This window comes from Ictidomys tridecemlineatus, chromosome 6, assembly GCF_052094955.1.
Source record: "Ictidomys tridecemlineatus isolate mIctTri1 chromosome 6, mIctTri1.hap1, whole genome shotgun sequence".
Taxonomy (NCBI): domain Eukaryota; kingdom Metazoa; phylum Chordata; class Mammalia; order Rodentia; family Sciuridae; genus Ictidomys; species Ictidomys tridecemlineatus.
The window spans coordinates 93,502,840-93,529,986 of record NC_135482.1 but is presented as its reverse complement, the minus strand read 5'-3'; the positions used below and the strand labels follow the sequence as shown (position 1 = coordinate 93,529,986).

The window sequence follows — 27,147 nt, the reverse complement described above, 5'->3', positions numbered from 1 at the left end:
TTGAAATCATTTGATGTTTCCTTAAGGATTTATGCTTAAAATAATGCTATACAGCTAACTTTGGGAAGAGGTACTGGGGATTGAACCCAGGGGATTTACCACTGAGCCACATGGCCAGTCCTTTTTATTTTGAGATAGGGTCTAAGTTACTTATGGACTCACTTAGTTGCTGAAGCTGGCCTCAAACTTGTGATCCTCTTGCCTTAGCCTGCCAAGTCACTGAGATTACAGGCATATACCACTGTGCCTGGCAACAGATGGCTGATTTTGATTTTTGATATACCTTGGCTTCTGGAATTTTTATTCCCACTCTGAGCTTTGAATTGTTTCTCCTACCATTTTTACCCATTTCTACAAAGTGCATGTAAGAAGAACCCCATCAGCTTGATTCTCCAGGGGCCAGAAGCAAGAAGAAGTAAAGAAAAAGCACTCCCCACATCTGGGTATGAATAATGCCCTATATTCATGGGTCTATTAAGTAATCATAGTTTTCCTCTTTTTATAAATAGACACTGGAGCAGCATGAGATAACTGTACATCAATGAGCTGTTACAATATTAACTCAAAGCAAAGAAACAGTGTTTTTCTTAGCCTAAGCAGCCTGGATGTGGGTAAATGTTAAATTACTATTGGATTTTTTTTAACCCTGAAGAAAATCTGATATGCCTCAGGGGAGGTCGTGGTCATCTTACAGATAAGGAAACCGAGGCCCAGTAAATGAAATGATTAGTCCAAGATCACTCGGCTTGCCACACCAGAGCCAGAAGTCTGACCCAGCAATTCAGGATCACTGGGCTTGCCACACCAGAGCCAGAAGTCTGACCCAGCAATTCCACCTCTCGCATCAGCCCTCTTTTCCACCAGGAACTTTTGAAATAACCTTCCAACCAGAAAGTTGTGATTAGTTTTTATTTTCTCAGATTATTGATGAATATGTCACTCAGGACAGAAATAAAAGGTTTGCTAAAGCCAAGACTGAGGACATCGATCACTTCCCCCAGACTCCTGAGCCTCATCAGGCTGTCACTGAAGGAGATGATGATATACCACAGGACCTCAGTGCTACACTCTTCGTCACATTGCAATTTCTGACAGAGAAACAAGAGATGAGCACAGCACCCTTACACATACACCTGTCAGGCTCCAGACCAACAGTTTAGGGGACGCATCAGGATCCACAGTTCTTAGAGGTAATTTCCTTGGAAACATTGCCTCTAGCAATAATATCTACACCAGTGCTTCCCAAACACTGGCCCATGGATCAATGACAACACACTATAAAGTGATCACTGGCCCACAGAGAAACTAGAACAATAAGAACAATGTAGTGAGTTGTTGATACAACTAAATGTATTCAGTTTAAATAAAGGACTGTCCTTTTATTTTTCGGAGATCATGTGCTTTCTAGTTTTGTTTTGTTTCAATATCCTTTCTTTAGAAAAAGTGAGCTAGAATTTTTAAATCTCTTACTGGGAAAATAAAGATTAATGATGCTACATGATGCCATCACTGCCACCATCATTACAAAGTAATTAGTCTGTGAATCAAGAAACCAGGAAATCTCTCTCGTAAGCAGTGGGCACTGGAGGCCGTGTGCCTGGGAGCAACAAAGTCCCCATTGAGACTAGAGCACTCCCTGCAGAAGAGGAGGCTCAGGGAAGGACCTGTCATGGCCAGTGGGTCAAGGAACTTGAGTCAAGGGGGCTTTGTAAAACCACACTCCAAGTTGGCACTCCCCACCCAGGGATGTGCTGAATTCAGTCACATGGGTGCTCGCTGTGTGACAGCTGGCATTTTCATTTCAATTTTTTTGCTTCCCCTTTTCACATTCAACTACCATCAGTGAGTAACCATTTCCTAAGTGTCAACCCTGTCAGCAGCTTCTATATGAATTATTTTTTCTTAACTTTGTGAGACAAGCCTTTAATGTATCTCAGGTTACCATGCCTGGCCTTTGTATCTCACGGCTGCAAACTTTTTACAATGGTCTCCCAGATCTTGGTTTCTCGAATTCAGTCTTTCTCGACAGATTTCTGTGCCATTTTCTCCTTTCATGGAGCATTCTGCACATTCCTATTGATTAAAGTCCAATTTGCATCCATCCCTTTCTCCAGCTTTAACACTGGACTCTCAATGAGGTGCACCATGTCCAACAAATAATAGACACTCAATTACAGCTTCTGAGTGAATTAATTAATCCAAGACCACTTTCCATGGAGGTCATCATAAGATAATTCGATGAAATTGTCAAAATATTGAAATTTTTTTTTTGTAAAAATGGACCTGAAAAGAAGACCAACTTCTATACCTTATTATGGAAATAGGGTATAAGTGAGAAGGTTTTTCACCAGCAGAGAGATTTAAGAGAATACAATGAGGTAATACACATAAAGCCCTTACACATAGCTGGAACCACGTACAAGTTCATCTGCCCTTTTCAGCTTCTCTTCTGATTAGTTGATTGTTGGAATGTTTGGATGATGAGTTTTTCCTTTATAGGAAATATGCTTTATTATTTTCACAATACTATTTAAAAATTTTTTTAAAAAAATTAAAATATCAACTCTATATCCAGGAAAAACACTGAAAGTGCCATTTTGCCATTTGTTATGTTCTCCAGAATCAATACATACAGTACACACTAGCCACACACACAGACTTCCAAAATTCTGGTTGACATTGGATTCTGATTATATTACACAAATGCTTTTAGAAGCCATTCACATTTGATCCAGTTTTAATATTTTTCCATTTGTATGTGTGTGATATCAAATCAAAAGCTTCTTCCAAGTAAAGATTAAATATATTTTTTTTCTTTAAAATGATGGCACCTTCAGGCATTCACAGGATATTAAATCCATGTGACAGGACTTTTAGAAACACTAGAAAAGCTGCTAGTAAGAGCGCACTATTTAATTCTAAGAACACCTGGTAGTTGATAAATATTAAATAGCCAGAAGACATCGATTAGAGTGAGAAACTCTAACATCCCAAGAGTCATACAAAAGTGTTTAGTATGTTTTCAAACGAGGCATTTTTAAATAAAATAACAGGCACAAGTTGCAAATCTATCAAGTTCCCATCATTTGCAAATTCCAACATGATTTGTATAATTTGTTTGCAACAAATCACTAAATTTCTCTGAAATGTGTCATGCTATATTGGCGAGCATGTCTTTTTCTGTTTGTGCTTATGTATTTTATTTACACCGCCCAGTGTAAAGTGATGTTTAATACCCATTTTAAAGCAAATGTGATCAAAATATATTTTAGTCTACATTCAACAACTCTGGAGTAGGCCAAAAACCTACTACATTTTCTCCTCATTATCACCTCAGTGAGAGTCCTTTGCCAGGATCCGGCTAGGAGGCTTACATCTGACATCGCTTAATGAAGTGTTAATGAAGGGAAAATGTCCCAGCCCAGTTGGGGCTTTGCTCAGAACAGGTTTAAGTGTACCCTGGGAAAAAACTTCCATAGTGGCCCTTTTCCCCCCATGGAGAAGATGGATAAGGTGAGATGTTCTAGACTTGAATTTGCCATCCTCTACTTGAAGGGTGTTGCCTTTTGTCCAGTAAACTGAGATTTAATCCTTATTGTTCTTATTTTAAATTTCCTTGTATGGGTTTTTATCCATGAATTCCCATCCTAGATATTTGCCCAACCTTTCCAATATGTCTTCGCTCTTAAGCACGTAGACTTCATATACCAATACCTTCTTTGTCTTCCTAAGCAGGAGCCTCTTCTTCCTCTCCTGTCCCATCTAAGCTCTCCATTTAAATTAAAGCTCTTCAGCCAAGGTCTATAAAGAATGGCCATAACAGAATCCTCTCCATTCCATGGGACACTCTGTAGTCACCTGATACCACCCACCACTCGTCACCACTGCACAACTGTTCCAACCTGGCTCACATGATTCTCTCCTCTCACATGAACTAAACTGGATTCGGATCCTGGTCCTGCCATTTAACATTTCTCCATCTTTGATATATCATTTAATTTGTTATCATCTTAAGAGGGTGATGGGGAGGATGGTAACATTCAATTTTCAGATAATCTGAGACTTAGTTTCCCATTTTGGACACTGTGGTGAGCATCAAATTAATACCAGATATGTAAATTCACTTTGAAAACCATAAAGCACGATTTGGTTATAGCTTTTTAATCTCCAACTCCATGTGAAGTTCCTTCCTGATCCGTGATTTCCCTCGTCTTTCTTTTTGGAAGCCTCTCTACTCTTCCAGCATGAATCCTCAGCTGCACATACATTTTCCTGCATGCCTAAATCTTTCCTAAGCAGCTCAGTTAGAGGAACACGTCCAGATAAGAAGCGAAAAGGATAACCTTAAGGTGCCATTACTGAAGAAAAGCGAAGAGCTATCTTTGGACTGTGAGGAGTTGGGGCACATCAAGTTTCAGAAGTTTTCTTTGCTGATGAGTCTCAATCAGATAGAATCACCTTATCTCAATTTCTTTCCATCTGCCTGTTTATGATAATCATAAATTCATGCAACCCCCAGTATATAGGTTGCTACTATATACCCCCCAAATCCATCATTGCATAAATATTTTATCAACATCTGACACATTTGTTAAATATATTTTATCGAGTATTTCAGACCACCTAAAAATGTCGTGCCCTCCTCCCACTCCAATCCTAAATTCAATTTGCCCCTCTCCCTACCCTTGGTCAGGAAAGACTGCAATTCATTTACTATCTTGTCTGCTAAAATGTAAACTGCTAGACAGAATTGGAATTCTGTTAAAGTTAAAGCTCTACCAGAGAATGACCTGGTAATCTGGAAAAGTAGGTCAACTTCAGGAGAGAACTGAGGTATAGCTTCTGGCAAGTCACTTAATCTTTCTTGGCCTTAATGTCCTCTACCATGAAAGAAGGGCAGCAGATTATGAGATCCTGTGCAGGCTGAACAACCTTAGACACAGGAAGATGAGATGGTATGTTGGTCCAGACTTCTGGGCAGGGGCAAGAGGTAGAATGGAGTGGAGATGAAAATAGGATGCCCCTTCTCAGGAATACCCTTTGCTTTCTTTGCTGCTGTAAAGAGATGGAATCTTCTCTTTGCAACTCTCTCATACCAACTCTTAGAACCCATCAGCAAGGATGCAGTTTAAAGACCCACAATTCAATCATACATCTTCATATTTTCCCATGGCTCCTCCTTTGCTTTGTTTAGTTTAATCTCGTACCCTGACTCCTGCAGATTTGAGGTGGCTTCCTCCCTACTCATTTCTTATCTTTCTTTCAATCATCATCTTCTTCTCTTGGACATCATATCAGAAACTTCTTAAGTGGATTATAAATCCCAAGCCCTTCAGATTGAGAAAAGGAGGCCAAAAGAGAATAAGGGGCTTGTCCAGAGTCAAATAGCTATGGCTGGATAGAAAGCAAAGATGGGAACCAGGCCTCCTGGCTTGGTAGTTCAATTGAGACTCTTTCCACTGCAAAATCTGCCATTAAATGAATATTTACGCTTAGCCTCATGGAGCAGCCTGAAGAATAAAAATCCCTAAAAACTTAACAGCAGCTTTCCCTCTACTACACTGCCTACATGACCCACATTATTTTAACAAATAAGAATTATTAGCTCTATTTCCTTTCCCTTCAATTTAAATATTGGTAGCATGTACTTCTCATTTTATATAATCATGTATACGATGGAGTATTTTTTTTCTTTCCAGTTCTTTGAGAAATAAGAGTAAAACTTCTAAAGACTATTTATAGCTGAATCCTACCTCAAACCCACCCGAACCAACCCTTTTCCTCATATGAAGTGCCCCCTGCCGATCTTCCCTGGCTTCACCATCCGGGGCTCAGTTGATGTTCCCAGGATCTACGCGAAAAGTAATTAAGTTAGTTCTTCAGTCATTCTTTGATGCTTATGAATAATTAAGAACCACACATTCTCCCGGAAGCCACCAAGGGCCCAGAAAACAGTGACTGACAGAAGGAAATGGATCAGGAAACTTATCTGCCAAGGAAGCGAAAATTCCGTGAGGGGATGACAAAGAGGAAAAGAAAGAAACTGAGAACGAGGAACAGTCCCAGAAAATGGAACAAGAAGCATGAGCCTGGAAGAAGGGAGGGGTGGATTCCTAGAAACACGGGTAAAAGGATGATTAAGATTGCGACAGTGTCACCAACAGACCCAGGAACCAGAAGAAAGAGAAAGGAGCACAGGCAGAGGGAGGCTGAGGGGGGCCAAACATGGGCCCCAGATGTTGCTGCTTCCCTTACTGCACAGATGAGGAAACCGAGGCCCAGAGGGTTCCGTAGGCAAAGGTCACAGAACTAATGAGAAAGAGCCAGAATCTGAGCCCAGGCCTGTCTGGGGTCTGATTCCGTCTATTATATTGAGCTCTAACTCATTTTAGATATTTAAAATGATAAGACAGTCCTCTGGAATGATCTTAAAATAAAGTTTAATTAAACATCTGTAATATCATCACTGATATCTTTTATTAATAAATTGGCACTGATGCAGGCACAGCTTCTTACCCAGACCCCACTAGGACGAAGACATGAACATAAATGGTGGCTCCTGGAGGCCATCTCTGCCGTGGCCTGGAGGAGGAGCGAGCAGGGTCCTAAAGATCTAGGACACTTGTCCTCTGCTGGCCTCATTAAAGGCCAAGTTCTAACCAACTGAACCAACTCGCTACAGACTACAAAACGAATGTGTGACAGCTCCAAAGTCAAGAGCAGACCCCCTGGGAACTTTTAACTATGCCAGGTCCAGAGGTAGGCCACTGAGGGACCTGGACAGTGACAGGATGAAGCATGAAGACGGCTGTGTGCACCACGTAAAGTGTAAGTCATGTGGAAGAGTGGGTCACGGGAGCCAGGGGAGAGGACAAGGTGAGGGAAGGACAGAGGAACACGAGCCAGAAATGAGACGATGGGGGAGCAGAGAGCAGAGCAAGGAGGGAAAGGAGGACACAGCGGAGGAGAAACCAGAGAATCCAAGGGAGGAAAACCCCAAAGAAGGACCCACGTGCAAACAGGTTAAGGGTTCAGTCTATGGGGACAGTAGAAAGCAGCTAGGGAATCCTCAGTGCAGAAAGCAGGAGTGGAGCCCTGTCTATCGGGTGGACAATTAGAGCAGTCTAGAAACTGTCATCAATTAATGTGGCATTCCCATCTCTCCTGGATTCTCCTCTGTGTTGCAGAAGGAACTCTGGAAGCCCTGCTGCCTTAACAGACCTATTGTTCTCCAAGGCTCCACAGCAGGTTCTGGAGTGTTCCCTGTTCAGCAGAGGACAACTGACACCCTTCTCCAGTTGCCGTTCAGTGTTCCTATTCACAGCAAAGGCTCCCAGCAAAGCCGAGCCTCCTGCTAGGATTGACAAGCCTCAGATGATGGCATGAATGTGGTGGTCAGGAGTGTATCTCCTGTTTTAGATACTTATTTCCCTTAAGGCCCCACCAGGTACCTGCAATTCCACTATTACAAATGTGTTCCACTGAGTTACAATAGTAATGCCCACAGAGCAGGTCACATATTCACTGCTCCTATTCATTGAGACCCTGGCAAGGACTTGAACTATCTCCTGAGTTTGAAATGAAACAGGGACTTGTAAGACAATAGACATCGAGGACAAATCCAGGACTGATGAATCAAACAGAATCTATTGAATAAGTGCACGGATGACTGGGAGAGGTAGGAATTGTCAAAAGGAAGAGAGGAAAATAGGGAAAAAGAAATAAAAAAAAACCTAGAACAAAAATACATTCTTTTTTAATTGCATAACTTCTTCCAAGATAAACCATGAGACCTGGATGTCAGTAATGTAGTTGCTACTTGGAAGTAGCAGGAAACAATCCTAAGCAAGCCCTAAGGCTAGTAGATAAGAAACCAGCACCATATTCTTGAAGCTCATGGAGCATGTTTTAGTCAGCTATTTCGCTGCTGTGACTAAAGGACCAGGCCAGAACAACTTTAGAGAAGGAAAAGTTTATTTAAGGGTTCACGGTTTCAGAGGTCTTAGTCTATCATGGTGGGAGAGTATGTCAGAGGGTAGCAGCTCCCATGCTGATCAGGAAGCAGAGAGAGAGAGAGACTCCACTTGCCAGATACATACACCCCAAAGCCATGCCCTGAATTCCCATCTCCTCCACCCTACCACTTCAGTTACCACTCAGTTAATCCCTATCAGGGGATTAATTCACTGAATGGGCCAAGACTCTCATCATCCAATCAGTTCTCCTCTGAACCTTCTTGCATTGTCTCACACGAGTTTTGGGGGACACCTCACATCCAAACCATAACACTTGAGAAGCCCCCACTATGAGTAGTCAAAGGGAGCACAGGAGTAGAAGACACCAAAGGAAGAGAAGGTGCTCTTCTGCCAGGGCATCCAGAGAGCCAAACTATATCCTTGACCCTCTCTCTGCTTTGCAGACTAGTTTCATAATAATCACTGAACTGGTCTCTCCTCAGAAAGGACCGAAGTGACCAGCAACTTCTCTCCGAGTCATCAGCTTTTCTCTCTCAATGTCGAGTAAGATTTTCCCTTGAGCCCAGAACCTGCAGGGCCCCATGAGAGATTTCCCAGGACCCCAAAGGCCCCATGACTTTCCTTGATAAAAATCAGCCACCAATTTCATCTCAGACAGCATCAGTATCAAAAAGCAGGGCATTCACAATAAGATCGGTCCTGCTTCTTAGCTTTTTCTGACACAGACAGGCTAGATGTCTCTGGAAAAAAAATGATATGGTAGGCAGGCAAGCAGGACAAGAGCTCAGACTCTGGCCACTGTCCTCCCTCTGCCCTGCAGAGCAGTCCTGCAGAGCAGTCCTGCAGCAGGTCCTGCTTCTCAGCCTATGGCCTTTCCATGGCCCCACATGGCTACAGCTGGAGCTGTTGCTGTCCTAGATGCTGGGCAACTTCATCTGCAGGTCACACAGCCAGTTCTACACTCCTCTCCTGCCTGGATCTGGGGATTGTTGCACTCACTTCCCACCTGAATTCCTCTATCCCTGGGCTCTAACTCCAGGATTCAGACCTTCCTCCTCCTTCTAGCATCAGACTTTCAGAGCAGGAGACCCTCCACAGTCTCCATTCAGAGGGGCGGTGGTGGGAGGGCTCTGGCAGAGACTCCAGGCAAGCAGCCAGCCAGGGCCAAGGGGAAGAGAATTATTCACAGGATCACAGATGTTAGAGATGAAAAGAACTTGCAAAAACACATCTCACTCATCCATCCCACCTTGCAATGTAGGCCCTTTTCCAAGAGCATATGGTCTGTTCCCATCTGATTTCAAAGGACCTATCATTACCAATAAGTACTACTCAGTACACCTTGCATGCTCTGCCTTGTCCCGATCACAAGGGGAGGAGACAGAGGGCCTCTCCTCCTTCAGAAAGAGCTCTCACACTGTGTGATAAATTGACCTCTCAGGTGCACTGCCTGAGCACACCCAGATATCTGTCCTACCACCTCAACACAGATATCTGTCACTCACAGGAATATCATCCTTGCACATAAACAGGCCTCTGATTGCTAGGATGACAAATGGAGAGTAGATCCTGAAGCCAAGCAAGGAGAGGGTAAAGCAGGAAATGGCTAAGGAGGGTCCAGTGGAAGCTACCTTTGAGTACCACTTCAAGGAAAGATTTGGGTCCAAGGTAACAGCAGTTACTACTCGAGAAGATCAAGAACTAAAACTGATAGGCATCCAGGACAGTGAGGCAAAGATGCTGCTCCTCCTTGTCCACATTTCATTTGTGAGATGGAATCTTAGACTTTAGACCATGTCTCCTGATATATACCAAGGGAGGAGAAAAATCCCTCAACCTCAGAAATGTCAGTGAAGAGTTTGATCTGATCTAGGAGTCAAATCCTGGGGATCCACTAGGATATAATCTAGGGTTGAGGGTCTCCGTTCCACTCCTGAGAATCCAGAGTCCAGAGAGAGTTAGAGCTGCCAGGCGCTGTGGGCCAGGCCCCATCAGACTGGAAATGGACCCAACAGTTTTGTACATCCCACATCTTTTCTCCTCTCTTTTCCCTTCTTACCTCTTGTCTCTCATTCCACTCTCTCCTCTCCTTCAATCATTCTCTTGTTCTGAACATTTAGGTCCTAACAAAGACAGGGAAAAGTTGAAATCAACTCTGCCCAAGCTCCAGTTGGTCCCCATTTGGGCAGCTGAGACATCCTCCTCTCTGAATACATGACAGAAGGCCCAAGGAGAAAATGAGAGTGTTCAACAGACAGTGAAGCACAATGGGTGAAACCTGTCTGAATGTCACAATAAGGTCATTCGGCCAAGCGGTCCAGTTTCCACACTGCCACTACTAGTGTGAGACCACAGGCCATCTTCCTTTCTGGTCCCACTCCATCATCTGTAAATGAAGGAGAATAATCCTGCTGCTTAAATCCTAGGTCTCCTTTGAGGGTCAAATAGATTAAAGGCAGGCAAGATACCACCTCAGACAAAGTGTGGTCCCTGAACATGTAGGAGGCTCTTGGGTATTTAAAAGGACATAAAATGAAGCAGACTCCTTCTGAAGCTCCAGATCTAGTCTCATTCTCCCTTTAAGCAAGGCACGCCAGGATTTAAAACATGCAAAAAGCCTGTGAATCAATTTGAGACCAAGACTCTCATCAGCTCACATCCCAGAAGACCAGAGATAAGAGAGTCTTGGAACCTGACACCTGGAGGCTGGTTTTGATCACCTCTGGTTCTGCTGCCTCCAATACCATGGTGCTCACTCTCTTCTGTTTTCCTGTCCTCTCCTCCCCATCTCCTGTGTTGCTTTTTTGTTGTTGTTGTTGTTTCCCCAGTTCTTCTTTCTCCTCTTTAATCTTTATTAAGCAGCCAAACAAACATGCTGAAGTGTTGAGAAAACTCAACAAATAGACCACCCCCCATCATAAACCTTTACCATCTAAACTATATGCCATGTTTTGACTTTCTACTCATACCTAAACCGGGCTGTACCCACTAGAGGAAATTTATAGAAACAGCAATTAGTGGAGCTTTGCCCCAAACCATCTAAATCAGAATCCTTGGGTAGAGAGCCAAGAGAATATGAATCATCATCATCATCATCATCATCATCATCATCATCATCAAATTCTCCTGTTGATTCTAAGTCCTGTCAGTTTAAGAATCACTAACATAACCTAAACTATATAAATCATGCTACGTCCTTTTCCCCTTCTTTGCTATATTTTTTTTTTACTCCTTCAACCTTTTAGCAGGTTATCCTAGCTGGCAGGGCCATGGCCTATAATTGATGAGGCTATGCCATCCTTATTTTTCTGAGAAATTATGATATTTTTGTTTTATACAAGCAATGAGAACATAGGAACGGTAAGAGATTATGAGGCAAAGGGGTTGGAGCAAGCTGGAAGGAACATGCAGAGAATGGATCTATGAAGGCAAAAGATGTGGAGAGATACAGATGGAAGGCGACGGAAATAAGAGGTAGGCAGTGAGAGTAGGAAGGAGTGGTGGGTGGCAGCCACATGCAGTGACAGTGAAGCTGGGCTTCCCACAAAGTCTGTTGTCCTGGCAACATGATACTGAAAGGTTAAAGGCTGCTTGCTCACTACAACTCTGGACCTCATGTTGCCAAGACAACAGAATGCCTCCAAGACACATGGGGGCAGGCCATGGGGACTTGGGGGTATGCCAGGAATCCTCAGTTCTAGGCAGGTTATCCTAGCTGACTAGGCCATGGCCTATAACCTTCACTGAGGAAACTCACCCTGGCGGCTCTACTCACTGCGGTACTCGCTGAATGCCAGCACCCCAGTTAGGAAGAAGGGAGATGATTCTGGGTTGAACATATGTACACATGACCCAGGAACCGGCCCAGGGACACTGCTATAGGGGAACTCAAAAGGAAGGGCATCTTTTCAATTAGAGGAAAGTCAATCAAGATGCTTCTCTAACATTTGACATTGTTTTACTAATATATTTTCAAGTATTCAAATAAATTTGATATAAACAAAATCAACACTGGATAACCCAAAGTTGTACTAAAAGAGAAGGAATTTGTTTCAAGAGAAATTTGTGTTTTAATAATGGTGGAAATGGTAATAGCAGTCATTCATTCAAAACCAGATGTGTATCTGCCAGAGTAATGAATGCTTTAAAAGTTATTTTATTTAATCCTTATAACAGGTCTTTGGAGTTGATGAGTATTAAACTCTATCACAAGATAAGAAAACATGAAGCACCAGAGTCACACGTGGCAAGAGTCACTGAGCTTCTGAAAGGTGGAGGCACACACCTCCCTCACTACTCTCTGCCCACTCCATCCAGCATGAAGGCAGCCTACATCCCACCCTTCTACACCTAAAATGAATGGAAAAATATCCCACTCCATGCCAAGACTTTCAGCCCCTCCATGAACTTTCCTTAGAGTTCCTCTTCAATCTCAGCCATCCTGATCTCCCTACTCCTCCTCAAAACCCAAGAACAAAAATGATAGAACTCAGTCCCACTTCAAGATCATCACACTATTGTTTTCTCTGCCAAAATATGGCCCCTGGAGATCTTCATGTGTCTTGATCCTTCTCCTCATAGACATCTTGAGTGCTACCTCCCCTCAGACCTTCCTCGACAGCCCTTACTGATATGGAGCTGGATGCTCATCTCCTACCATTTTCATTAAGGCTTTTACTGTTATCTAAAGAATCCTGATTGACTGGTGTGTCTGTTAATTGTTAGCCAATACCTCAGGAAGATACATCTCTTATCTGGACTCTCCGTGACCTTGAACTGTTGCTGACACTCAGTAGACACATGTCTAGCATGCACAAAGGTTCAACCTCTGGCATTTCAAAAAATTTAAAAATATTTTTGAATGAATAAATAAATAAATGAGAAAGAATAACGTTTGCTAAAGGAAGTTCCAAAATCTCATGCTGCTACCTTTGGAAGCTTCATGCACTGTTTAAAGGAAATTAGGTGATACCTACTAGCCTATAACACATCCATATGAATTCCTTTAAAAATTTAAAAAAAATTATCTTTCAAAATTAAAAAAAAAAGTTTTTCTGTTTTCTCTTTTGAAAGATCACAAATGAAGTCAAGATTATCACTGTATCCCTGTGCTTTCCACGATAAAAGATTTGCTCTGCTACCCCATACTGCACCCCTAACCTGAGGCAGCCTTTTTGCCATATTTCTCTGATAAAAATAAAGTGGACAGGAATATTATAACTCTAGGTGTGAGTGCCAAGCTGGTTGCTGGTATCTGGCCAGATGTGAAGAAGGGAAGGATGATGGAGACTGCAGCCCAGGGAGCAATGAGGAATTATTGCCAGAAACTAGGGAGACTAATCCTATCATCCATTTTCATTTGGGTTTAAAACACTTTTCTCTTAATTGCAACCAGGAGCCACTGCCCTGAAATAATGAATTCATCCATACATCTCCTAACTGTGTATTAAGAGCTTAATACATGCCAAACTATAAGTAAGGTTCTGGGAACACAAGAAAGGAAAAAGACCTCATTCCTGCCCTTGTGAAGCTTGGAGTCTACTGGGAGAGCCAATATAAAGCAACCAAGATTAATTATAGGTGTGATGCGGGACTATTAAGAGCATGAGTTGAAAGGGAATAAAGGGAAAAGAAGAGGAGACATCTGGAGGTGTGAGGACCTCAGGGCAGGAGGGCAGCCCTAGGTGAGATTTCCTACCTAGGCCCTGGGAAGTAGAGAGAGATTGAAAACACACACATAGACAGGTACGTGCACATGCACAGAAAACAGAAAAGCAAAAGCAAAAGCAAGAACAGAGGAGTGTGGAAGGAAAAGTATTTGGGTGAACAGACAGATGGCACTCCCACAGTTCCACCTATGCCTCAGTGGTGGACAGCTAAGGAGGTGAGACAACTGAAACTTTATTTTAAAAAAAATTCCTCTTTTTTAATTGGTGCATTACAATTGTACATATGGATGGGATTTGTTGTTACATATTCATACATGCATACAACATAACAAAATAATTTGGCTAATATTACACCCCGGCATCTGATGCTCCGTTTTTTAGCAATATCCCTGGCCTGGGGTGGACTATAACATAAGAGCGCAGCCTTTGTGTATCTCACCCAAAGTGCATGTGCCCAATTACCACAGAGCTGAGTGAGTCTGGATCATACGGTTGATGGCTTGTGTCTCTGTTTACCTCATTTATTTACTGGATAAAAATTTACTGGACATTTCTCATGGACCCACACTAATTTCTACTGCTTTTAACAACATCAAGAGTCTAGGCCAATAAACAAACGGGCTGGTAAAACATCAAAAAACAAGCAATATATACTAGGTATTCTCTAAGGCATTAAATTTCTGTCCTATGTCAAACATGAGATCCTAAAATTATGAATGTATTCATTTTACCAGTCAACTTAAACTTTGAATAAAAGTATCAATAACAACAAAAAAAGAGTCTATTTATCTCACTGCTTTATAGATAATGCAACTGAGACTCAGAGAAATACAGTAATTTGCCAAAGGTCACAGAGTAAACAGAAAACGGGGCCAGAAAATAACCTATGCAGTGTGATTCTGGTGTTCACCTCTGAACTAGGATGTGTGCGGTAGTTTCCTAGGGCTGCTATAACCAAGTATCACACACTTGGTGGCTTCAAACCATAGAATGTATGATCTCAGAATGCTGGAGATCAGAAGTCTGAAATCAAGCCGTAGATAAAGGAGATTCCTTCCCTGCCTCTTCTCGATTCTGTTATTTTCCTTGGTTTGTGGCTTAATAATTCCAGCCTCCTCCTCTTTTTATCCAACCTGTGCCTTCCCCTCTTCTGTCTCTTAGAAGGACATGTCATTAAATTTAGGGCCTACCCACATACTTCAAAATGATCTCATGGTGAGATCCTTAATTATATTTGCAAAAACTTTTTTGTCAAATGAGGTCACATTTATAGGTTCCAGGGATTAGGACTTCCACATATCTTTTTGAGAGTCACCATCCAATCCACTACCACCTGCACAGAAAGCATACCATTTAATGAATCTTAACTTTTTGAATGAAGTTTGCTATGGTATGCGTCACACACTGTGGGGTATGCTAGGGAGATGGACATTAGTAAGGCATGGTCAGTCCCATCTGGGCCCACTGGGGAGCAAGGGAGACCAATACATAAACAAGACAAGTTACAACAAAGCATAAATAGGACATAAGCAGACCACAAAAGAAGGGAAGGGGTTAATCTATGAAGATGGGAGTCAGAGGAGGATCCAGGGAAAAAGTTCCAGACTTCTCTTGAGAAGTGGAGTGGTGGACCAGAAGGGCACCCTGAGGTGTGGAGGCAGCACAGAGATGTAAATCCACCAGGACACTCAACAGCTATAAATAATTTAGTATGGTTTGACATCACTGTTCAAGGGCAGGGAGGTTAAGAGAGATCCTGGAGAGGTGGCCTGGGACTTGATCAAAGAGGATGTCATATTCCAAGCTGCGGGAAGCCTGAGCAGAGTTTTTAGTGAAAACATGACCGTCAGATTTGAGTGTCTAAGGGATCACAGGTAGGCTTCCGCACGGCAGTGCAGACGAGAGAGTGCCAGCCCTTCCATCACCCAAACACACAGGGAGTGGTGGCACCAAATGCTGAGATCATGCCGAGAAGGTGGAGCTAATAAAGCCTGATGGCCGCTGGCGGGGAGGGGAGTGGTCTGGTTTGATTCCTGCACTGGTAACTACTTCCTCCTGAGAACTCGCTTGGTTTCAATATTGCCCCCCTTTCCCAGTTCTTCTTGTCCTCTCCCTCTTTCCAGTAAGTCTGGCTTACCTCCTTTACTGCCCCCCACCAAGCCATCTCACTCACCCTCATGGTTTCCAGTACCCTCTCCTTAAGTGCGTAGAAAATAATCACCTATACTAATTATCCATGTGTTCAGCCCAAATCCCTCTTTTGTCCCCGTAGCTCAAATCCAACTGCCTACTAGGCATTTCACTTTTATGACCCATCTCGGTCCCATGTTCCAGTCATTCTCATGCTCACCACCATCCGATGTGGAAACATCTAATTACTCTTCTCCTCATAATTTCTGTGGTTACAAAATTATAAGAGGTTATGAGGGGAAAGGGGGTGGGGGGAAAAAAGGGGAGAGAACTGAACAACAGCAGAGGAGGTAGAGAGGGAAGATGGGAGGGGAGGGGAGGGGAGGGGGGATAGTAGGGGATAGGAAAGGTAGCAGAATACAACAGTCACTAATATGCCATTATGTAAAAACGTGAGTATGTAACAGAAGTGAGTCTGTATTATGTATTTGGGGAGTTCAAATCTCAATTGAGTCGAATGTATGAAAGATGATATGTCTTGAGCTCTGTAATGTTTTGAACAATCAATAAAAAAAAAAATAATAAAAAAAAAAGAAAAAAAAAAAAAAAGAAAAAAAAAAAAAAAATTTCTGTGGTTAGAGCAAAAAAGGTCTACGGGGCTTCAGAAGGTCAAGGACAACTTGAAAATCCACTGAATGGCATTTTGGAGAATAGGAGAGATTAAGAAGTAAAGACCACAATTTCCGTCTATGCTTTAAGGGCCTGAACTATAAAAAGGAAAGGGGGAGGGTGAACAAGGAGAAATGCAAGTCTTCAACGCTTGCTTGTTTATTCATATGAGTGTGATCTGAGTATATTTATGGGCTGCAGAGGTATTTTTCAATGAAGGTACAATTGATATTTGGGGTAAGAGTACTTGACTGTGGGGCACTACCACATAGTTCAGGACACTTAACATACTTGATCTCTGGGTTTTACATGCCTATGACCTACATACACACACACACACACACACACACACACACACACACACACAACTATGTTTAAAAAATAATAATAATAATTTCTAAACATCTCCTGAGAAATCCTAAGAGGGAAGATGCCAGGAAGAAAGAATAAGTTGATTTTAAAGGAATAAAGGGTAATCACTGATAAACCAAGATCCTTGTTCTGGGGGATACATGAGGGCACTGGAACAAGGATACAAAAGCAGGTTTGGTGTGAGGCAGGAGAAAAGAGGTGTCTGGGCATTGGAATCACAAGGGCATGGGTTGGATTCCCGGGTTGTACTTAGTTCCTTTGAGAGCCACTGTCAAAGCCATTCCCATCCCTATTCCCTTACCACCCCCTACAGAGCCTGGAAACCACCACAGGAACCAGACACTGTCTGGGCTCCTGAGATCAGGATTTGGGGAACACTTTTTCCTTGAGTATGGGCATGATGCCCAGAGCTAGGGCTGCCATATCCCAGCCATGACAAAAATGCCAAGAGAAGCCCAGATGTCGACCCTGACATTGCTGAGCCATGAACCACCCCCAGCAGGCACTGTGTCCAGGCAACCTGTTCTGAGACACCAACAAATACCCACTTGTCCACTATGAGCCAATCACTACCTAAAGGTCTTGACTTGTAGTTAAGTTAAAGTTAAGCTCTTTGACTTGTAGTTTCCTCGTCTGCAAAATGCAGACACAATATGTGCATCATAAATTAAATGAAAACACAAAATGATGTGACATATATAAAGTAACTAACTCATATCAGGTGGATATCTCAGGGCTTGACAAAAATATATGATCATCCGTGTTAGTCTTTCTCATCATAACCACATAACAACTTAGGATGATTAAATGGAATTTCAGAAGTAAACTTTTCTTGTTCTCAGAAAAGTAGAATAAAAATAGCCTTTAATGTCACTTTCCTGCATCGTGGACCCTTAAGTTACAGAATCAAAACACAATTTTGAATGAAATTAGGTGTAGCCTCTATAAATGCGGCCAAAAGACAGAACCAGAAGCCTCAGAAAGGGAAATAAAGATACAATCTTGGGGTAGAAATCATAATCCAAAAGTTTTTTTCAGCACTATGCATATAACCTATTAAAAAGTAATTGGTGACATTTAGTAAATACTGGTCCTCCTGTGTCTAACATATTACCACTTCCTACCTAGGACCTTTAATATCTCACACATTCCATAGTTCATGTTTTCTTCCATATTGACACTTTTGAATTTCTGATTGATCATGGATTCCTACACTATTTTATTCTGCCAGGCTCTTCAATGTTCTAGACTTACCTTCACTGCTTATATCCTATGTATATCAATCTATGGAAATCTAGTGAAAACATAATAATCAGATTTGAGTCTCCAAAGGATCACAGAACCCTTAAGTCTCTGCTTTGAAAATCTTGGTAAGTTCTGATCATGTCACAATGGTATCACCACAGAGCTGCTGCTCATCGACCAGGTCTAAAGTGAAGGTTATTAACATCCCCATCTCTCCTTTCTTTCAGTTAATAGTGAAAATTAGGATCCCATTTTCTGGAGAGTTGGAGGTTCAAAGAGTTTGAAGAGCCCAGCTAAGGTCATAGGCTGAGAAGGAAAAAAACCCAAGAGTATTGGCCTCACAGCCCACATTTCCTCCTTACAATGCCACTTCCTTCTCATAGATACACCACTGCTTCCCTGGAGTGGGTATGAGAAGCGACACTCATGTGTTAGCTTCTTCTACCTTTTATTTCCATGAATGCTTAAGCAATTTCCAGGTCTCTGATTCTTACAAATATTAAGACTGTACCTGATTTTCAAGTGGTCCATCTCTTGAAAGCCCAGTCTTAAAAGAGGATGTGCTGGCCAACAAGAAACATACTCCTGCTGGGCACCATGGAGCACACCTGAAATCCCAGCGGCTTGGGAGACTGAAGCAGGAGGATCACAAGTTCAAAGCCAGCCTCAGCAAAATGAAGGCACTAAGCAACTCAGTGAGACCCTGTCTCTAAATAAAATACAAAATAGGGCTGGGGATGTGACTCAGGGGCCGAGTGCCTGAGTTCAATCCCTGATAGCTCCCCCAAAAGAAACATGTTCCTCAAAAGCTGATGGGAAGACAAGAACACACACAGACTTGAGGGTATAAATGGGGCAAAAATTTTAAAGTCAAGTCTACCTGGATTCAGACTTCAGTTCCCCTATTGTTCTAGCTATGAATTTGGTCCAGGTATATAAACTCTCTAATTTAGTTTCTCCGTCAACGGAAAGGAAATACTTGCATAGAACGCTAATTAGCATGCTGCCTGGCACAGGCTTGGCATACCTTATTAGCTTTCCTCCTCTCCCCTTTCCTACCTCTATATCTGAAAATATAGCATTTCTCATCCAAAAAATGCTGCCACACCAAGGCTTGCTCCTAAAGCATTCTGTCCCAAGGAATACCATGTCACAGACAAACACACACAAAGTAACAAACTAAGAGACTCTTGGAAACTCAGGAGGAAGCATAGGGTGAAGATGTGAGTAACACAGAGCCATCGTGGCTTCTAGATGAGGTTGGGTATGGAAATCCACATGAGCAAATGGAAGGCAACAGTCTATTCACTGTGACACACCACCGCTGGTTCATCTGCTCTCTCCAAGTGAGCTGCCATCAGGTTAGGAGAGTGTAGGAGCTGTAGGGAGGGAGGGAGAAGATGGGGCCAAAGAAGAGCAGAGGCCATCTTCTTCGTCCCAGTTGGACTCCAAAATGTGGCTTTCTGCACAGAAAATGAGAGCATCACTTCCCAACCAAGCTATTTCGAAAGGGAAGAACCAGAGCAAGAGACTACAGTGAAATCATATGTGCATGTCCTTTAAGGAGGAATCATATTCAGATGCATGCTTTAGCCATAGACTTGAGTGTGATCAACCCAACTGTTCCCAGACTCTCACCCTGACTCTGCACACCCTCCCGTCTCCCATTCTTGCAGTACTACAGATTGGACCTCGAATCCCCTTGCCCGGCCCTACTGTAACACCCACCTTTCCTTTCTCCTTCTCATCTCGTGCCCACGCCATTTTCATCGGTCCTGATGCTGGTGACAGAACAACTGTCAAGGGCTCTCACTCCCTAGCAGCACTCCCCAGCTTCTCCACCATCAGTGTCTGTGTGCACATGAGTGTTCCAGGATTTTTCACCTATTCCATTTCATTTCATCTTTGAAATGTAAATTGGGTGGGATGAAAACAAAATTTGTATCTTATAAACTGTACACTGAGTATCACGTAGCTTAAGTGATCTCATCACCAGGTTTCCAGAGCTCATCAGAATGGAAATAAAAACTTGGGGCTTTTAATTCTTACTTCAGTATCTCATGAGGCACAATTGTATAATAGGGACCATGGATTTTGAGACAGATATTTCTGGGATTTGAATCTCACTGCCATTGCTAATTGTGAGCTGTGAGATCCTAGATTAGTTACTTAACCTCCCTGAGCTAAAATGTGAAAATCCCAAGAAAGGTTTCAGTCAATCAGTAAAGAAACTTCCTAGAAAGAAAAGGTAATACACCTATCTAGTTTTAGTTCATTATTTGGATTCAGATGGGCATCCTAAATCCAGGATCTCAGGGAGAATAAAAGCAATTATAACAAGACAAAATAAAACAGGCTCTTTATACTCAGGTGGGGAACTGCCAAAAAAGCACCTCATACATTTTTAAGCATTCTCTGTTACTATTCTAAACAGTGTTCTGTTTTAAGCGCCTAGCAGTTTTTTCCTGGTTGGAGTTTTTCTTTAACTGAGCATGTTCTTTTTGGCCATGGCAGGATTCCATACTTCAGAGTCACATACTTCAGCGCCATACTTCAGAGTCCTTTCCCTAGACCCCATCTGAGCGCTTCTTGATTGCTCAATTTAGAACTGCCCCCAAAACTGTCCATGACACTATACAATTGCCATTCTTTTCCTGTGTCATGAAAGCTTCTCATTGCCTTCAAACTGCTCCACATGACTTTCTGTTTAACCTGCTGAGTGCTACATTGGACACTTGGTAAAGCACTTGCTATGTATTATCTCATCAAATCCTCAACAACCCAGCAAAGCACGTGTTGTTATCCCCACAAGACAGTCAAGGAAAGAAGGAGTGGAAGGAGTTCAGTTGAAACCAGCTCTGACTCTAAATTCTCAGCTCTTCTTTTCTTTCTTTTTTTTTCTTTCATTCTTTTCTTTCTTTCTTTGGTCTACTTTTTTTTTCTTTTTTTCTTTTTTTTTTTTTTGAACTATATCCCCAGACATTTTTTGAGACAGGGCCTCACTCAGTTGCTGAGGCTGGCCTTGAACTTGTGATTCTCCTGCCTCAGCCTCCCAAGTGGTTGGGATTACAGGTGGGTGCATCCAACCTAGCTTCATTTCTGAGCACTTAATAATTCTCTACTCTTGTGCTTCTTTCTGCCATAATATAAAGTACATTTCCTCATGGTGAAAGCAGAACACTAATTAATGCTTTTACTGATTAATTAGCATATACAGAGAAGTGAGCACATGCTATTTGACCAGATGCTGAAGTGATGAACTGTGTCTTTATTTCATCAAAAGTCTATCAGTGCTCTTTCCTACATCAAAAGCTCTTTAAGTATTGGAACTTTGTGCCCATAATGCAGTCTTCCACAACAGCACTTGACAAGTGGCTTTTATTCTAAACAAGCTAACAAAAAAGTGAAAGCAGTGACAATTACCTGCCTCCTAAGGAGGGAAATAAGGTGAGAGATTTATTTACTTCCCTTGGGATGGTTACTGAGCCACAGGTCACAGATGTCCTGTATCATATCCACCTTCAAACATTTGGTCCTTTTGCCTCATTATCAATCCATAGCCATCAGCCTGTGCTTCTCCATTCTATGTTTATAAAATATAGTCATGGTACTTAAAATATACGTCTATTTTTTAAAAATCGGCCTTAGATTTTGAGGTGTTTTATTTTTTAAACTTCCTCTGAAGGCTTATCTCTCTCAGATCCAGGGAACTTTTTTCATTCACCTTCATGCAAAGCCTCTGAGCCCGTGAACACTCCCCCCGTGCAGCTCCTGGGAATCCTGGTGCAGCCACCCTCCAGGTCCCTGTGGTTCCTGCCACCTCCTCCTCCTCCTCCGCAGCCATCTAGCCACTGACTTTCTGATCTTCTTCCTTTCTTCTTTTTCCTCTTGCTGCCTCCTTTTTAGAAATTCTTCAGGTCAAGAACCAGTTAGATATTACTTAAGGTATTTTAAGAAATCACTAAAATCTAAAAATCATTGTCCACCTCCTTATAGCAAGGGAAAAAGAAAAAAAGATGGAATCTTGGGTGTAGTAGCAGTGTAGAGAGGAGGAAGAGAAGTGACCAGAGTGGGATCTCATCAGAGTGACCTGGAACATCACTTTGCTGGATTCAGCTTTGCCTTTGTACTCTAGAAGGCAGTAGACAATGGGCCTTCTAATTTTTCTTTTTATATTTTTTAAATAAGTGTGAAGGAGAACATGTATTGCCAAGAACACTAGAGTAGGTCTCATTTAAAGCTATCCATGCACTTTTTTGAAGAAAATGTATCAGAGCTACAAGCTTTAACATCTTAGTCATTTCAGTGACTCCATTTTCAAATGGACACACCAACCTGCTCTAAACTACAGAAGTTTCTGAATACCATTCTGCTATACAGAAGCTTCTGTATACAATGAGTGCTACCCCCTTTTACATTCTTGTTAACCCTTTTCTGTAGATATATTCCAGTACTGCATGACTATGAATCAAGTGATGGATTACTTGCAGTGAGATAACATCCACACAACACCATATAACAGAGGAGAAAGGAGAAGGCAGAAAGGTTTATGAGACCTTCACCAGCCTCATTATTTTTCTTGAAGGGCAAGAGAGCAAGGCCTTTGCAGCCAGAAACCAATGCTAAAGTGTGGCTGCCACTTTCTAGAGATCATTTGGGATGTGTAATTTAACCTCTAAGCCTTGTTTTCCCCATTTCTAAAACAGAAATTAAACAATGACCCTTAGCTCACTGGGTAGTTAAGATTAAATAAGACAATGCATGAAAGTACCTAATATATACTAAATACTCTCATCCAAGGAGGAACCAGGGAACAAAAGAACCCAATTTCTCCATAGGAGCTGCATCTGAGCTCATAGTTTATATCCATGCCCAGAATTTGCAGGAGATAGCGAGAGAGCAACCAATCAGTGTAGGCCTAACATTTCCTACTAAGAGAAATAACACAGGTTGCATGATAATCCAGGTGAGGAAAATAAAGTAAGTTTTTATTAGTTGTGTTCTGAAGTATTCAGTTATTTATTATTTTAAAAAATTGGTTTTTATCCATATCAACATTCTTTGGTGTAATATTGTGCCCTTAAAAAATGCCACTACTAAAATAAAATATAATTTACTAAAGACAGAATGTTTTGAAACAACATCTATCCAAAGTGAAAACCCGATAGGTTTTGCTACAGTCAGTACATTTTCTATTTAGTTTATCTTTCTTCCTGTAGCATGGGCTTCTCATGCCAGCACTTGTTTCCTAACATCTGTACCTGTGCTCGCATGCATGTTAGAGTATCTTTCTCATAATGATGCTGAAGTTTCCCCACTTAGTATTATTTTCAACTTAACCTTTCCCTAGACTGAATGTAAGGAAACTGACACAGAAGCCAGGCATCTCCTCCTGTAGCTGACAGATGGCAGTAGTGGTCATGCAAGGTTATTTTAGTCTCTGCTAAGCAGCTGCAATGTTGTGGCTGTGCACTGGTCCAGCAGCCTGCTCCTGGTGTCTGGGCTAGGTCTGAAGGTGTTTCGAAACATCATTAATCCCACAGCATGTCTTTCAAATACAAAACTAAAGGTAGTTTTGAGAGTGATAATAAGTCTAAGATGACCATGCCAAGGTAAAAACAATTTTAAAAATTCAAAGTGATAAAAAAAAAAGCCAAGATAAATGTTACGCTTGTGGTGAAATGAATCTCATTCCAAGATATTAATGACTGCAAAGGACAACACCTGTGTGAAAATTCATGTACCTAATCAACATTAGGTATATTAATCAACAAAGCAAGGAAAAATAACTGAGAAATTAAAAAGTGTACAGACAAAACATAACCAAATGCAAAACAAAACACCTTTTCTGTAGTTAGCGACTAAGCACAAATGTCAGATGATAAGTCTATCATTAGACAATCTAATATTGGTGTGGGAGAGACTAGGATTTATTTGAGGGGAGCTTGAACTTGTGATCCTCCTGGGAGCTTTTCAAAATCGTGAAGCCCAGGCCAATCATCAGAATATCTGAGGGCAGGACCCAGACATCAATAGTGTTGAGAGCACTCAGTTGATTCCAATGTGCAACCAAGGCAAATAGCCATTGCTCAATCTAAGCAGGGGACAACGCAGTTGCTACTCATTACAGAGATTAAAAGCCTTTGAAATGTGTGGGGACATGTGTGATGAGCGTTGGACACCTTCCCTTCCCTATGACATTTGTATCTTCATGGAGAGAAATTACCTGCCTTGGAGAATTTTTCTTTTAATATTTTTGAAACCAGTATGGAGCAGAACATGTATTACCAAGGAAGATGAGAGTAGACCTTATTTTAGAGCTATTTATGTATTTATTTGAAGAAAATGTATCAGAGCTACGAACTTCAACATCTTAGCCATTTCAGTCACTCCATTTACAAATGAACACACAGACTTGCTCTCAACTACAGAAGTTTCTATATACTAGTATCTTTTTCTCACTTTCATCTCCAAACAACTTAGCTAGTTCCTGGTCTATCCATTCACTCGATGGATCCTCATTAATTTCCATCTTTAGCAACCTAGTTTTGCCTTAAAACAAATGCATCCTTGGATCCTCAATACAATCCACCCAACCCTGCTCCTGCCACCAGGGCCCTTCTCTCTGTGGCCCCCTTTACCTTATCCGCCATTATCATAGAGGAGCCCCCGTGGATGCCCAGGATGGGGGTGAGAGTCTGAGCAGAAATGAAGTCGAGGATCTGGGCAATGGCTTCCTGGTCTGTGTCGTCAGCAAACACCACCCCCTGGATCTTCCGGTCCGACATGAGGTCACAGATGCGGGTGATGATGCTCTTGGGGTCGGTCTCATTCATGGCTACCAGCTCCACACGGGGCACCACTGAGAGATGGTGGAAGTCATCTTTCTCGTGGGCATCCTTGATGGCCACCTCGTCGGAAGTGCCCACGAGGATGACAGCAATGCCGATGCTGGGGGGGCTCTTCTGAGAACGAGCTCTGCTGCCTGACACAGCCAGGACAGCCAACACCAACCAGAACTTGGGAGAACAGCACTCTGCTCTGGGCTTCATCTTCAACTTGTCGACTCCCTGGAAAACACAAATGGAGAGAATGGTTAGAATATGACCCATACTGCATAACCTGTCTTTGAAGAGGCTGAACCCCACAAGTCAAGGACCTTATCTCCTTCTAGTGATCATCAAACTCAACTTCTATCAACTGCTCAGTCTCTTATCTCTGGTGTTTGCTCAGCAGAATGAGAGAAAAAGAAACTTTCAGAAGCCTCGGAAATCTTAGAGACAATAAAAGATGCTATTGCAACAGCCATCAGCAGCAAATGGAGACAAAGGAAGAAAAGAGGATGGAGTCACTCACTCCCAGTGCACAGGAGGAGTCTGTGAGAGCGGGGGTCTGGCTGTTGCTGATGACCCCTGACATTCTGGGTATAACCCAGCCTCTAACTGATCTAGGCAGAGGCCAGGCCAAGTGAGCAGCAAAATGGGCTCAGCAGAGGCCGCCAACGAAGCATGGCCTGGGTAAGCTGGGCACAGGGAGCTACAGATATGGGAGTCCCACACCCTTGCTGTCTTCGCCTTCTGTTTGCCTCTCGGAGGACAACAGCCATAAAGTGCTCCCACAACCCTTCCAGGAAATGGCTCTTAATATTACATCATAAGAACAACCAATGCATGGTCAGTCCTTTGAATTGGTCCTGTCATTTATCCTTTTAAAAACCCAGTGGGGGAAAAAAAATAAGAGAAATATTATTGTCCCCATTTTATAGATGTTAATGGGAAGTCTCAAAGAAGCAAACTGACCTAAGACTATGAACTGTTTAATAAGTAAAATGATCTTCAACCCAGATCTCCTGACTTTTATATTCTAATGTGTATTCCATCGTATCCCATCACACTTTCATATCGATTACTATATTATTAAGAACAATACTTTTCTAATCTCTTTATGCATCAAAATATGGTGAGTTTAATACTATTAATAACTGAAGTAATGTAAGGGGGACACTTTGGGACATTTTTCCACTTTTTTTCCTAATGGCATTAGTAGCACTGACTTCCCTGAAATGACTGACTACCTATTTCCATGCAACTCACTACTCTTTTCCTACAAAGAACTGCTGCCTCTCTTCTTCTACACAAACTCCTAAATCTGACGCACTGCCCAGACTAAGGACACAGAGCTCCACAGAATATAGCTACTAGTCATTTCTCTACGAGTCTCATCATTCTCCAAGAGCTCCTCATTTGAGTAGAAAAGTCCTGCACAACACTTCCATTTAAACAGTCTTTTATTGTACATCTGTTACATGCCCTGCACTGTGTTAGGCATTTCCTCATATGCAATCTCTTTGGTCCTCATGGGAACCCTATAAATTAGGCTTTTTATTCCCATTTCTCAAATGAAGAAACTGAAACTCAAAACAATTACGTAATTGCCAAGGTCAATGGCATTATAATACCAGAATACCAATCTATAAGCACAGCATTCTAACACTGTAAGGAAATATCCTACAAACTGCACCTAGAACCAGAAGCAGAGATTCTCATTCTTCGATCTTGAGCGAGGGTACACAAGCCAGGGGGAAGATGCTGCTTCCTATCTCCTATTTGGAAAAGAAGTAAGATACTAATGACCTAAAAACATTTGAGAGTTTGACTAACAAAAAGAAAAAAAAAATTATAGAGTGTTGAATAAAGATGGATAAGAAAGTATTCAGACTGAGCGGACTGACTAGAAAGGGTCTTGAGGATCCCAGAGTAAGATGCTGGGGACATTTTGTGGCTGAAGAAGCACAAAATCCAATCCAGTTCTTGGCAGAAAACATTTTGGAACTCTTACTGTTGTAGTCATCTCTCAACACTGCCAAAGAGACCTGCATCGATTGCCTTCTCTCTCTCTCTCTCTCTCTCTCTCTCTCTCTCTCTCTCTCTCTCTCTCTCTCTCAAGACAAGTAGCTCCGTGGCTCACGCTTGAGCAAAGCTTATTCCTGACAGCTTTCTGGCCTCCATGTCTCTGTAGATACAGGGAATGACTCCACCAGTCCTGAAAATCCACATTGATGGGCTGTGCAGTCGAGCAAGAGAACC

General features: G+C 42.1%; 1 protein-coding gene across 1 annotated transcript in view; it reads right to left on the bottom strand.

Moving 5' to 3' along the window:
• Nucleotides 1–27,147, bottom strand: part of Grin2b (glutamate ionotropic receptor NMDA type subunit 2B) — a 401,948-nt gene that overhangs the window by 262,053 nt on the left and 112,748 nt on the right. The window contains exon 4 of the mRNA XM_078015203.1: nucleotides 24,703–25,131. Coding sequence (XP_077871329.1) covers nucleotides 24,703–25,113 — 411 coding nt within the window. The 5' untranslated portion in view covers nucleotides 25,114–25,131. The remainder of the gene's footprint in view (nucleotides 1–24,702; nucleotides 25,132–27,147) is intronic.